The 14,393-nt window shown below is 50.2% G+C and overlaps 1 protein-coding gene across 4 annotated transcripts; it reads right to left on the bottom strand.

Annotated features, from left to right (window-relative positions):
• Nucleotides 1–2,796: 2,796 nt before the first annotated feature.
• Nucleotides 2,797–12,608, bottom strand: Aldh3a1 (aldehyde dehydrogenase 3 family member A1). 4 transcript variants are annotated; one of them, XM_021177176.2, is made up of 11 exons: nucleotides 12,556–12,608; nucleotides 8,937–9,103; nucleotides 7,637–7,868; nucleotides 7,049–7,134; nucleotides 6,546–6,754; nucleotides 5,698–5,815; nucleotides 4,798–4,939; nucleotides 3,970–4,136; nucleotides 3,453–3,552; nucleotides 3,094–3,224; nucleotides 2,797–3,001 (listed from the first exon to the last, which is right to left on the bottom strand). In XM_021177176.2, the coding sequence occupies exons 2-11, from the start codon at nucleotides 9,096–9,098 to the stop codon at nucleotides 2,987–2,989; spliced, it is 1,362 nt and encodes a 453-aa protein (XP_021032835.1). In that variant the 5' UTR covers nucleotides 9,099–9,103; nucleotides 12,556–12,608; the 3' UTR covers nucleotides 2,797–2,986. The 4 variants fall into 4 exon arrangements, with proteins under 4 accessions (XP_021032835.1, XP_021032833.1, XP_021032834.1 ...); XM_021177174.1 differs by having other exon boundaries at nucleotides 2,797–3,004; nucleotides 12,424–12,595; XM_021177175.1 differs by having other exon boundaries at nucleotides 12,424–12,595.
• Nucleotides 12,609–14,393: the final 1,785 nt, after the last annotated feature.

The following is a 14,393-nucleotide window of genomic DNA, read 5'->3' as shown; positions in this document are numbered from 1 at the left end:
CTTGCTGGACTGGTTGTTACTGCAACTCTCAGGGTACTGTAGCTGGGTAGGATTGATAATGACTTGCTTCCTCCTGTAGTGTCCGTTGTGCCTTCAGCATCATGAAAGCTGGTGGTAGGGGTAAAGCCCAGGTCGCTACCAGCTTGATTTCTCCACATTCTGTGACTCAGCTATGTGGCGTCTTCAACAATAGGGTCTTTGGAGGGAAAATTTTGGAGGGAAACCAATACCAATATAAATAAATAGCCTGTAATGTATTGGGGGTGGGTCTGTTGCTATATATACAAATGCTAAATCCTGAACCCCAAGATCTGGTTGCCAGTCTCATGTACACCTTTGTGAGCCTGTGATGGGGGGTGGGGGGGAGGGAGGGAGGCAGGATCTGAGGATTGAGTGAGCAGTTTCCAGAGAGACAGGGTGGGGGTGGGGGGCTGAGGAGTAGAGAGAACACAGAGAGAGGAGGAGGCTGCCATGAGGCCAGATGGATCTTGAGCACGTGGCCAGGAGAAGCAAGCACATCCTGAGGCCAGGCTGAAGAGAAACAGCCTGGGTGAGATTCAAACAGCAAGTCACAAGGGGGCGTGTGGCTGGGGAGTAAGTTAGAATAGCTCAGAATCAATCTAGGCTTACTGCTTGTAAATAAAATCTCAGGATCCTGGGTCTCTTATTTGGGAGCTAGATGGGAAAGGGTGGGGAAGAAAACCCCTGATAAAGATATTTCTACAGTAATATTTGTCATCTCTTGAACCTCGCCAGCCAACAGTTCTAAAAGAGATAACACATTCCTGGCATTGGGCTTTTTGTTAGGTGACCTGTGGTCTGGTAGGGGCGTTGTCACCCCGTTATCGGGTAACTCCAGGTTGACTCATTCCTGTTCCATTGAAACCTTTCAGCCACTGCATCCTGCCTTCCTTTTCTTGAAAAGCCCCTCCACATGACCTCTTGAGTTTCTTGCAAACTTCCCTGACCTCTATGGACATTTCAAATTAAGCATTTCTATCAGAAAGCTCAAAGCTCTAGCCACAAATGAGAGAAAAAAAAAGTATGATGTCTATCTCTGGGTCTGGGTCACCTCACCCAGAACAAGTGTTTCCAGCTCCATTCATTTACCTGTGAAATTACCATTTATAATTTCATTTTTATTATTTTATTAACTTTATTTTAAAATCTTGCAAATAAATGAAAACGTTACACACCAAGATTGACAAGACCCGAAGTCTCTGTACTCAGTGAACTGCTGTACAGTTAGACTAGGCATTCAGAAAGTATGCTGTGGTATTTCACAATAATTTTTCACACTTTCAATATTGAGTATATTTTATTCACTTACTCACCACCAAAACAAACAAAAACAAACAAACAAAAAACCCATAACAAAATTAAAACTAGAAACAAAGTTAGCTCTCTATCTTCTTTCCTGATTCTCGCCCATCGCCCACATCCAATCCTCTTCCTTCCCTAGCACTTAGCCTGGCTTCTTCTCTTTCCTTCATGTTGCACTGTTACCGCCGGGTACATTTGTTTACATGCACACATATGCTACTTGCTGGAATTCATTTTTCTGTGACCGTGTGACCTAGATTAATATTAAATATTCTAAGTCCATCCCTTTTCATGAAAATATTTTAGCTTCATTTTTCTTTAGAGCTGAGTAAGGAAGACGTTTGGAGAAGTATGTGGATATTCTCTCAAAAAGGGCAAAGGCCCTGAAGATGCTTGTATCCCACGTAAATGTTCATCCAAAGGTTGTGGGGAGCAAAGGAAGGCTTGGGTGCCTGTGTAAAGAATGGCTAAATCCTGGGTGAATATGTATTGTTGACCTGCCCACATCAGCCTCCCAGGGCCTCAGACCCATGGATTGAAGACCAGCCTCTCTCTAGGAGTCTTTGGGGCTCCTACAGCAGACTGAAACTGCTGTGACATCTAGTCTGTAGACTGAACAACTACTGGGTTCTGGACCTTTCTGTCAGGAGACAGACATTGTTGGACTAGCGTACCATAGCCTATAAGCCACTCTATTAAGTCATGTGTATATACTTCCTAACATGGCCATGCTAATTACATCTTCTTGCTCTGCCATTCATTGCTATTTGTCTTTTATTAGTATGTTCTGATTGGTGGAGTGGGTTACAATGAGAACAGTTGCCCAGGTTGCTTTCCAGGGACAAGTGTATGCTTTTCTTGGAACCATACACTTGGGTCTGATGAGTCTGAAAACTACACTTTGGGTTATGCTGGCCTTACCACGCAGTGAGCATGCATCATAAGATGAGGTATGAAACTTGACCACACAAGCATAGACCTTCAATCATCTCTCGTGTCTCAATCATTCCTTGGAGAGGTGCATTTGAGTGCTAGAGCTCTGCCCTGAGCTCAGCCAATCTCATAACCTCATCCTCTTGTAAAACTCTTAGTGATTGGAGGATGGGGTAGTGGGTGGGACAAGCCTGGTTCTATAACAGTGGGTGTTGTTGGTACTGACTGCTGTGCTGTCTCACAGAGAGACTCCTTCCCTAGATGTCACCTTTGATTTGAGAAGAGTAAACTGCCACCTGTTCCAGAGCCACTGTCATCAAGGTTCAGCCTCCTCCATTTCTTCTCACTCAAGACACCAGGAATGGAGCTGACATCCCAGATGTGACATGGGGAAGATAAATGTCATCCCAAACCATGGCCTCCCATCTCACAGCCCATGAGCCCATGTCGGGGGAGGGAGTTTGTAGGTAGGCTTGTCAAGGTGACCAAACTTGGAAGGACTCGGAGTCAAGGTGTAAAAAGAAGCATTGCATGCACGACTTTTCTTTGGAGGCTTTTTTATTGGTCTCTGTGCTCAGCAAACAGCAGAACAAGAGGGGGGAGGTGAGAGCCTTCGGGTAGTTGAGCGTGCATGGGGCAGCAGGTGGGAGAGAAGCCAGGATGAGGCTCCGTGAGCAATTCTTCAAGGACAGGACTGCCAGCAAAACAAGTGTCAGGTGAAGCAGCCCTCTCAATGCCGGGGCATCTGCTAGGACAGGGAGAGAACATGAGACCCAAGGCCTTACCCCTGGTCCTGCATAGTCCACATTTCCCAAGCCCCAGGGCCTTGTCTCTCACCTTGGCTGGGCTTGGGGGATACCTGGCCTTGTTAGCTTCTTCATTCCTCAGAGACCTCACCAGGCAAGAGCGGCGGTGGGAGAAGGTCTCGAAGCTTTTCTTGCCATGGTAGGCCCCCATGCCGCTGTTCCCTAAATGAAAGGATCCCAGCCAATTGTGTACTCTCAGTCCTCATGAATCCCTTTTTCTGAGCCTTCTGGGGTTAGCTAAAGCTTAGAGTGTCCCCTAGGGCAGCTCTGTCAGGCACAAGAGTGTCCAGAGAGAGTCTCACTCCAGCCATGCTGTTAAATGGTTGTGTGACCCCAAGCTTGGGACCCCTGTGAAAGGCCAGAGTACCAGGTGACCAGCACCAGACTTACCCACACCCCCAAAGGGCAAAGTGGGCACAGTGATGTGAACAATGACGTCATTGGCTGTCACTCCACCGCTTGATGTCTCTGCGATCATTTTCTTGATCACCTGTGTAAAGACCCAGGCAGCCATGTTGCCATTCTGGCATTCTTCCCACCCATTCTGACCATGTCTTGGAGTCTCAAGAACTGGGACCAGTGGAGACTGAGCCCCAACCACCAACTCAGCCAACCTTAGCCCCTGCCATGTCTCCAGCCCTCTGCAAATATCTCATGGCCCTTGGCACTGTATGGGGAAATAGCAATGGCCATTTCATCCACAGATGTAAAAAGATGGGACTGTCCTACTCTTCCAGATAAGGCCAAAGAAGTGCAGACAGGTTAAGTGACTGGCGCAAGGTCACACACACCTAATGAATGAGGAAGTTAAAAATCTGAACCCAGACCTGTGGATCCTGGGGCCCCCTTGCATGTAAGTGCTGTGCCTGATGAGTCAGGAATCTGGGAAGGGGACTCCTAGGCCTACCTTGTCATTGTTGGAGAACACATAGAGTGCCAGGGGCTTCTCGCGCTGGTTGATAAATTTAATGGCCTCATCCAAGCTTCGAACACACACAATGGGCATCACCGGCCCAAAGATCTCCTCCTGCATCACCGGGGACTGGGGGTCCACATCCACTAGGATGGTGGGAGCTGAGGCAGGAAAGTGAGCCAGAGTCTGTTTGTGCTGACCCACCCCAGATCTCCAACACACATACATATACACACAGCCAGTGCCAACATCTAGCTCCTGCCTCTATCCTTTTGCAAACAAAGCTTTCTCATACCTGCCTTATCCCAACTCCTGCAGCTTGGACTATATCCTAGCAGACCATGGGGATATCTACAGATTAACCTGCATGGGGGAACAGGCTCTAAACACTGAAGGGGTAGTTATTATATCTACCAGCCCCATGTATTCATCCCATAATTCTCCTGTCTCCTTGTTAACTGGGGACCAGAAGAACTCCAACTGATGTTGCCCCCAGCCGGGGTCCTGGGAGTTTCTCCCAGCCTGGTCTGCCTTGAACTCTCGTGGCCTCTGCTGGCTCCATTTCCTGTTCCCTTTCACAGATTGGAGATGGAGATGAAGCTTTTGTCTCTGACTTGTGGAAGACAGGGAGGTTTCTAGGTCTGTCGAGAGGCATTCCCTAAGAGCCGTGCTCAGTGTTTGCCTTCTGAGAGCCCCAGAGCTTTCTGCAGGCCCACTTGGTAAAGCCTACTTGTTCACTGCCTGTGCCCACTTCCTGTAAACTTGCTGTAGACCCTGGCAGTCCAGGCAAGCAGGCAGCACTCTCAATGGCAGAACACACACCTATGTATCGTGAAGACTGATCCCAGGTGCCTCCGTGGGCTACTTTCTTGCTGTCAATCAGATTTATGACCCGCTGGAAGTGCCGGTCGTTGATGATCCTCCCATAATCATGGGACTGCTTAGCATCTTCCCCATAGAAATCCTGAGAGGAGATGAGGACTCAGGGAAGGCCTGGCCCCGTCATGGCCATGACTTCCTAGTTGCTAGGCAATGCCACCCTCTGGGTGGAGGGAATCTGAGAAGAGCTTCCCCCACACCCTACACCCATGATGTTCTGTACCCTTCCCAATTGTCTGCAGTGTGTGCACATATTTCTTTTGTGAGCAGAAGAAAAACACTGTTAACTTACAGGCAATTCTCCTAGGCTCCTCCCAGGGACCTAGCAACAGCTTAAGTCATCTGCTGCTACTACCGGCTGCTGCCAAGTACTGGAAGCATAGACTGCTTGACACCCTAGCTCTCTTCCATCTTTCTCTCTCTCTCTCTCTCTCTCTCTCTCTCTCTCTCTCTCTCTCTCTCTCTCTGTCTCTCTCTGACTCTCTCTCTCTCTCTCTCTCTCTCTCTCTCTCTCTCTCTCTCTCTCTGTTCCTGTGTATTCCTAGTTAGTCTCTCCCCCTTTCTGTCCTCTGCCCTCATGGCTCTGCTCCCATCTGTCTGCCTGTCTGCCTCTACCTCTTCTCTGGGCCCTCCCTTGCCCCCCAGTAAACCCTCTTTATATCAGATCTGTTGCATGGAGTAATTTCTCAGGGAGACACCTTGGCACAGGTCCACCAGGTACCCTGTCACCACATTGTATTTCATAAACAGCTACTATTTTTCAGAGTCCTGGAGGTTGACTGAAGCTAAATACACCCCCACATGCCTTACAGCTTCCTACCCCCACCCTTGGGCCATACTCACTTTCAGTGCCTTTTTGAGCTTCTCCACGATTTCATTCTGAATGGAGGGGTCACAAAGGATGTAGTCTGGGGCCACACAGGTCTGGCCACTGTTCATAAACTTTCCCCAAGCAATACGCCTGTGAAAATACAGTCTGTAAATCATGGGAGTTCCCTTGAGAACATCCACATGTTCGGGGGCAAGGCGCTGAAGGCTGAGTGCTGGAGGACGGCCCATGGCCTGGGGGCTGCCACAGAAAATCTTCCTAAGCAACAACTCACTGACAGACACACAGAGCTGGTCAACCCCACCTGGCACCACAGGGCTTTCTGCAACCAGTGTGTCATGGAAAATGACATGAGGAAATTCTGAGGACATCTGAGGCAAATACGCTATGACTCTGGTTACATTCTCAGAGTCTTGCACAGCCAGGTGACACCTCTACTTGCGCCCCTCCATATATTTGTAGTACAGAGATGACCAGAGGCCTCGCTAGTCCAGATGTGAGTCCCATCCTGGACTCTGAGGAAAGTGGCTTTCCTGAGATCTCCTGCAGAGGGGCAATGGGCTTGGTAAAGGGCTCTAAGCCCTGAGTGCCCCACATTAGCCTTTCATGTAGCTTCTACTTGGATCACTACCCCTAGGAATGCCAGAGAGCCATTGCTCTCTCTGGAGGCCCCCTCTAGGAAGATGTCTATGAATGGTACCCCCCCAAACCCTACCATCCCAACGCTATAGGCTCCCTAAGGGCAGGGACCATCTTTAGTACTCAGTACAGTCATACAACTTGATAGCATCATGGTAGTAGCAAGGTAGAAAGGTCGACAGGACCCAAGCCTCTGCAGCCAGCCAAGCCCAAGCCTCCTTACCGGCAAGCCACATCTAGATCACAGTCCTTGTCCACGTAACAAGGGCTCTTTCCTCCAAGCTCCAGGGTGACAGGGGTCAGATGCTTGGCGGCAGCCGCCATGACAATCTTCCCTACAGCCGTGCTCCCTGTGTACATGATGTGGTCAAACTTCTCTTTGAGCAGCTCCGTGGTTTCAGGGACACCCCCGTTGATCACTGGGTACAGATCCTTCCAGCAAAGAGACAGAGGAGGCTCAGCAAAGACCCAGCCTCTCCCAACTCTACACATAGAATGGCCAATGGGAGACTGGCTGCCCCTCAGCTCTTGAGCTATATGCTTACATGGGCACCCTAGCAGGTAAGTCACTCTCCTAGCTCAAAGGCTCCATCTAACCTGTTGTTAGAAGTTGAACTCCTCCCATTTGCAATAATAATCCACTGTCTCCCTGGATTTAAAGACCTGACCCGACCCCCCCCCCCCACAGACACAGTCATCCCTGAGCTCTGGGGGGGGGGGGCTCACCTTGTCCATATACTGAGGGATAAGTGTCGAAAGCAGGTCTGCCATGTGATCACTCACTTCCGAGGGCTTGAGGACCACGGCATTTCCTGCAGAATACAAAGTCAGAAGACTCCTCAGGAGACCTCCTCAAAGACTCTTCCCACCCAGTGACCAGGCCCAGAAATTCCATGGTATCATCTGTACCTTTGGAAGGCAGTGGAGGGTTGGGTGGGAGGCTAGACATGGGTGCATGCTGTGAGTACATGCAGGCACACGCTGAGAAGCACGGGTACACATATAGGAACACAAGGCTGAAGCACACACAGGTACACACATGAACAGCTGCTGCAGGTACATGCACTGGCATGTGCTATCAGAGCGGCACCGCCTGCCCCTCAGCAAGGCTGGGAGGCTGAGAGAGAAGAAAGAACACACAGAGAGATGCCCAGGCTGGATGAGAGAGCAACTCTGGCCTCTCCTGACGCATAGTGGAGAGTCCTCACCCTTCACCCCTCCCCATAAGTATGGAGAAGCCAGCCTGGAGACCCAGCTAGACGGTTTGGCCATCACAACCCCTGTAACAGTCCCTCCAGAATGGAGCCCCCGTACCTGCAGCGATGGCACCCACCATGGGCTGAATGGTGAGGTTGAATGGGTAGTTCCAAGCACCTATGACAAGGACCACACCCAGGGGCTCCGAGTGGATGTAGAGGTCATCTTCCTGGGTCTGACGAGTCTTTGCCACAGGCTCATCCTCAGCCCAATCGGAGAGCCCCTTAATCGTGAAATCGATTTCGTCCAGCACGTGAGCCACCTCCTCGTAGTAGGAAGTCCATTCATTCTAGAGAGAAGCCCCATGTGAACTTGAGGACCAAGGAGTCAAAGCTCTGCTTGCCTTGGTGAGCTGACTGTTTAACATAACCATAGTAGGGTGGTGGGATATAGAGAAGGCACAGGCAGGACCCAGAACTGATGGTCATCAGTAAGGAAGAAATTGCATTGTTGGAAGCTTACAGACCACACTGAGACCCGAATCCAAGAAAGCTTGGGAGACCACCGTGCTGAGTAGACACGGGTGTAACCCCCACCCGGGAAGATGAGCCCAAGCGTGGCAGGCAAAAATCCAGAACTATGGCAGAGGGAGGCAGGAACTGGGGCTGCTGGGGAACCCAGATCCTCATGGGATGGGAAGGGGACAAGAAAGAGCGAGCGCCGATGGCGTATGCATCTCTTTGCTGGACTTCGGGGAGTCTAAAGAGTGAATTTTTCTCATTCTTGCCCAAAATGGGGGAAGCACAGACAGTAGTTTGGTAAGTGAGTCCTGACAGAGCAGAGGGTAGGCGGGGCCACAAGGAGGGTGGAAGCAGTCTCAGGTGAGTCCCCACAGCAAAGTGAAAGGCTTGTGGATCTGGAGGGTGCTGGTTTTGCTCAGAGCCACGGAAAGAGCGACCTCAGGGAACAGGAGGAAAGAGGAAGCCACGTGGAGCTGCCTCGTTCAGGAGCACGATCTTGGTGGTCCTTGGTATGCAAGTCAGGTAGACCAGGAAAGACGGAGGCAGAAGGGCGGGAGTGGGGCTGGCTGGTTCTGTTGAAATGGGGTCAGTGAAGAAGCCAAGGCCATAGAGAAAAAGCGACAGGCGGAAGAAGGAGACTGTTCAACGGTGGTAGAAGGAGAGGGTGCCCCTGAAAGCGTGGCTAATCCTTTCCTAGCCTCACTCTCCCCTCTATAACACTGCACTACACATGTAGTGTTTGGGGAACAGAATAGTCCTCGGTGAATTGGGTGGCTGGCAACTGATGCCCTACGCGCAGGGTGCGACTGTCCCCGTCCCTGTTGTATCCCTGCTAGTCCCTTCTTGTAGCCTCCCACTCACCACTCAGCCCCACTCTCTCCCCACACCCAACGCACCTTGCGCAAGTTAGAGGCCAGCGCCTTGGAGATGCCTTTCAGGTTCTCGTTGATCATGCGCTGCAACGCCTCCAGCTGCTCAACCCGGAACTGCAGCGGTCGAGTCTTGCCTGAGTTAAAGGCATCACGGGCCCGGTTCACGGTGCTACTGATATTGCTCATGGTAACTGGGGATAGAGAACACTTTGCATCAGAGGAAGGAGGATGGCCACGTCCTCGGCTCTGGGCTGTGCTTCGGCACCAGCGCCCTGGCAGTGGCTCCAACACTATGCTAATTTTATTTGGATAAAGACTTCTAGAAACTAGAAAATGCATCCCTACCGGAAAGTCCCCTTTTCTGAATTAGCTGGCTAGGCCTTTCTTATGTCTTTAGACATCTGAAGTCAGGTGACACTATTCTGCAGTGAACCACACTCATTTTAAGCAGAATCTGCCAGGAGGAAGGGGGCAGAGAGGGGGGCTTCTTGGCAACTCTCCAGTCCCACCTACTTACAAAATGGGACAGGTTCCTTGCCGGTAAACCTTCCAGGAGCCTTGCAACCAACTTTTTGGATTAAGTTGTTGAATGCATACAGACCATGATTTCACTCCCAACCTAATTAAAGGAAAACTAGCATCAAAACTCCCACACACCCTTCCTGGCTACACCGTTGTGCTCAAACGTGCTGGTTGCCTGGCAGGGCTTAAGTGAGCTTAGCTTTTAGATCAATGTGTCCACCCCAGTGGAACACAGGCCAGTGCCAATAAAAGTCTTTCAGACTCTCAGGTTCTTGTGCAAAATTGCAGAGGTGGTTGCTGCTTCCAGTACAATAAATGAGGATGGCAAGTTGGGGTGGCTGTTGCAGGGGGACAATTTGACCATACCCAGCAAAGTCCTCTTGAAAGTGTTTACAGGGCATGGTGGGATGGCTCACCACGCTCATTCACTGCTCATCCAAACCACCCAGGTCTGAGTCCCAGTCCCTTACTTGTAACGACAGCTCCAGGGGATCCGATGCCTCTGTAGGCACTTACACTCCCATACAGACAATTACACAATCACACACAGACACACACCCATACACACAACTAAAAATAATCAAAATAGATCTTTATGCTGAAAAAACATGTGAGTAAATGTTTTAAAGGGTAAGTCTGTGTAGAAGTAGCAAAGGTCTGCGCAGGAATTTCTAGTACCTGCAGCATCCTGGGCACCACAAGCAAGAAGGTGCTTACTGTTTGCATGTGACACCCACACTGGGAACAGTCTAAGAGCCCCGGAGCCCTGGACAGTCTAAAGGAAGCCTGGCGTCCGTGTGATGGGTTATTTAGAATGAAGGCAGAAAACTACCAAGCACATTCACAAAGGCTCTGCCTGCCCTACATGTGTTACCTAAACATCGGGTGTAGTGTGTGTGCATGAGTGAAAGAAAAGTGGGGGTAGCCTTGGTGTGAGGGCAGGGGGCAACGGGAGGAAAATAATTGGTGACTTTTCTCTCTTCCTCCATCTCTCTCTCTTTCTCTCTTCCTCCATTTCTCCTTCCCTCCCTCTCCGTCCCTCCATCCCTCACACCTCTCTCTTCCTCCACCCCTCCTTCACTCCCTCTCTTTCTTCCTCTCTTTCTCTCTCTTCCTCCATTCCTTCTTCCCTCCCTCTCTTCCTTCTCTCTCTCCCTCCCTTCTCCCCTCCCTCCCTCCCTCCCTCCCTCCCCCCTCTCTTGCTCCCTCTCCCTCTCTTCCTCCATTTCTCCTTCCCTCCCTCTCTCTCTTCCTTCCTCTCCCAGAACCTGTACATCATAAACGTGCTTCTATGGCCACACTACACCCCAGCTTCAGTGACCTTGCTTTTCATTTTTCATGACTTTTGACATCTTGCAATGCGCTTATTTTCCTGAATGTCTATTGCATCTTTGAGCAGAGAAACCTGGCCATGATGCAGAATGAAAAGAGGATACATTTCAAAGTACTTCCTCTCTCTTCCCAAGAAGCCGTTTCTACTACACAGAGAACCGTAGTCACGGGTACCAAACCCTCACCCTCCTTCCAGAGATGGTTGGCCCAGCACCATATGACATTTAACACTGCGATGTGGAGGAAGCTCTTGCAATTGCACAAAAAAATACAAGTGCCCCCAAGCCTCACCCCCATACAAATCTACACAAATATAGTGTTTGATGATGTCAGACATGGGTGCATGAACCTGCCTGATTCTGCATGCAGATTCTTTCTACCACCACCCTCACCTATTCATGTAACCCTTAGACTTCCTACCCTGGGAAGAGGCATCCAGGTTTCAAATCTGGACATGCCACACCTCTTTCCTTGTGATCCACCACAGGAGACTGGACAGTGCCTTCACTGGGCCAGTTTGTCCTGCCAGCCAGTGGGCCAGGTCCTTCCTGATAGCCAGAGCTTCAAGCAGAGCCACACAGCTTCAACCACTAAACACAAAGGTAGGGCCCTCGGAGGAGAAGGGTCTCATGTGAATGCAGCTGGACAGGGCTGGGCTTGCCCCTCCATGTTGTCTCTCAAAACTAAGTGGGCTTTAAGGAACTAGGTCCCTGGGCCCCCTCTGTGAGGCAGTTAACCACTGTGCTGTCCGCGGAGTTACTGACCGATGGGTGGAGCCACATTTGATGGTGCACCTGGCACCTGAATGGGACACAAGCCAGCTTTCCTCTCTCAGAACCAGCCAGCCTTGAGGGTTATACCCGCCTTCCAGACCCGTTCACACTCAGCGCCTTCTCCCCACTCCCCTCAGTTTCAGAAAGCCTCCATAGTGGAGCTGGTGAGACGGTTCAGTAGGTAAGTCCTTGCTTGGAAAGCATGAGAACCCAAGTTTGGGTGTCAAGATGCCAAATAAAGCTAGATGTGGGTGCACATTTCTGAAATCTCACAACTCCTGCTATAAGATGGGGGCCAGAGACAGGAGACTCCCTGGAACCTCACAGGCCAACTGTCTTGGTGTAGCTGGATAGCAGTCAATAATAAAGAATAGGCCCTGCCTTGAACAAAGTAGAAGGCAGGGACTGACAACCAAGGCTGTCTACTGACCTGCACACATGCCATGGCACATATACCTGTACGCGTGTGCACACATGCATGTACACACACACACAGACACACACATGAGGGAAGGTAGAGAAAGAGGAGCAGAAAAGAGAGAGATTGATTTTTAAATGCACCCTAATAGTGGTCACGAAGAAAGGTCAGTTATGCGTCTGTTCCACGGGTGAGAAGAGTAAGACTGATGACATTAAACATGCTGCCTTTGCCCTCACAGGTGACAAGCACTGAAATCAGGCTGCTCCCAAGTTGCACACACTCAGCTACTCAGCCCTGCTGCCTTTCTAGGGGCTGAGAGGCTTGGCAGGGCACAGGTCTCTCACCCAAAGGACACCTCTGTTCCTATGTCTTTGAGGGTCTCTGGGACTCTCTTGGTCCAGTGTCAGAGGGTGACAGATGTCTGGTGCTTGGCATTCAATGCACCCAGTCAGGAAATGCTGACCTGTCAGAGTCTGGACAAGTCGCCCTCGGAGTGGACGAAAGTCTCAGTCTCTCAAAGTCCTCGCTCCAAGCAGGCTATATGTACTTGTCTGCTCCCACCTGGAGACAAAGTAAGAGAGATGGGGTAGGTTACCTTCTACACAGTCCTCTCCAGCAGCTGGAACTCCTGGAATAAGCAAGAGCCAAGAGAGAACACATTTAAGGACCCTTCTCCCCGCCCACTTGGACCTCAGAGTCCTTCCCCAGGAAGTTCGCGTGACGAGGATAAAACAATATTCAAATATGGGTGCAGCATAATCCAGACCTCTGCTTCACACGGGTTTTGAAGATTGTGTCTTGGGCTGTCTGTTTTGTTCTGTTCTGAAATGCAAGATGAGCCTGTGAAAGTTTGTGTGGGCTCTTAGCCAGCCCTCAAAAGAAGCCTGTGTTTGCCCTGGGCGTGGGGGCCACTGAGTAATCCAGCCTGGCATGGAGCTCATGCTTCTCCTGCTTTTGCCAGATGCTGGTCCCTGCGTCCCCTGTTATGTAAGGTCTACAGCGTGTAAGCCTCAGTCATGCAGTTGTGGGCACAGCACCGAAGAAAGGCAGAAAAATCACATCCCACTCAGTCGCCGCCGTATGCACAGGACGAGGGTCCCACTGAGGCACAGACACAACCTACTGGTTGGAGATGTCTAAAGGCATCCCCAGTAGTAAGTGGATCTGTTCCCTCAAATATTAGTGGAAAACATGGCCAGGCCCCACCAGAACTGTCAGGAATTTCCTCTCTGTATCACCCAGGGAGGACAGAACCTGGAAGTCCCTTTCTGTATGTTTAGCCAGTGTTCTCTGAGCCCCTGGCCTGGGCCACACTGTGGTGTATAGGGTGACATGAATCACCACCATCGGCAGAGCCCACAACTGCTCTGTCACGGGGCTCCTCGGCCTCTTTCTACCAGGCCCCTTCGCCCTCTCACCCACCCACTGTTTTTGTATTTCAGTTCTCTGAAAGGACAAGTTCCCACCATGGCTGGGAGCCACCAAGCCTGTGTTCTTGCTCTCCCCGAAATCTGCACACACCATGGCTCTGCTCCAACATCGTATCACATAGCAACACTTTGTCCTGTCAGTCTTTTCCTCCAGAGCAGCTATGCCCTCTGGCACCCTGTGTCTACAGTTATGGGTAATAAGATTATAATGGAGTTGGAAATTTCTCTTGTCCGGTGGCTTTGTGCCATAGCAGCGGCTGCAGCAAGGCACAGCACACACATTCCAGTAACCAACACCTGGGGCTAATTACTGACTTAGTGCCTTTTGCATTTGCTCTTTACCTTATCATCAAGGGCCCCCTCTGATCATCACAAGGAAAGGAGAGGAGAAAGGAAAACAGCATGCCACATGAGGCCAGCAGCTGCCCATGCATACCGTGGTTACCACATAATTTCCTCTTCTTGACCTAATTTTGTGCTATTTTGTTCATGGTAGCCCTGGAGCAGTGGCTGAGCTGTGTAGTAGGTCTACACCAGCTCTGTCTGTTTAAGTGTGTTTTATGCTATCTGCACAGAGGCAAAATTGTCTGCTGAAAACATACCCTTGTAGTTAATTAACACAGCAGTTTTATGCTGGCTGCTACTTGCCTCTATTTCTGGCCCTCCCTCACCAAACAGAACTGGATCTGCTATGGGCTGGAAATCTGAGAAGTGAACACTTAGTAAACATTTGCTAAATGGTGAAATAAAGAAAACACAAATTTCAAAACACCGTAAAAAGTAGTAATGATGGGGGTGTGCATTAGTGATTGATAGGAGTGTGCATTAGTGATGGGGTGTATATTAGTGATGGGGTGTGCATTAGTGATGGGGTATGCATTAGTGATTGATAGGAGTGTGCATTAGTGATCGGGTGTATATTAGTGATGGGGTGTGCATTAGTGATCGGGTGTATATTAGTGATGGGGTGTGCATTAGTGATCGGGTGTATATTAGTGATGGG

This window comes from Mus caroli, chromosome 11 (genome assembly GCF_900094665.2).
Source record: "Mus caroli chromosome 11, CAROLI_EIJ_v1.1, whole genome shotgun sequence".
In the NCBI taxonomy this organism is placed as follows: domain Eukaryota; kingdom Metazoa; phylum Chordata; class Mammalia; order Rodentia; family Muridae; genus Mus; species Mus caroli.
Note: the sequence above shows the minus strand (reverse complement) of the source record. Positions and strands in the feature narration are given on the sequence as shown.

Excerpts from the sequence above, each read along its gene's own strand:
- Aldh3a1 (XM_029483841.1), bottom strand. The coding sequence starts at position 9,098 with ATGAGCAATATCAGTAGCACCGTGAACCGGGCCCGTGATGCCTTTAAC. Across the intron at positions 5,816-6,545 it reads GATCTAGATGTGGCTTGCCG|GCGTATTGCTTGGGGAAAGT; the intron begins GTAAGGAGGCTT and ends GTATTTTCACAG. Across the intron at positions 3,553-3,969 it reads TGTTCTCCAACAATGACAAG|GTGATCAAGAAAATGATCGC; the intron begins GTAGGCCTAGGA and ends GTCTTTACACAG.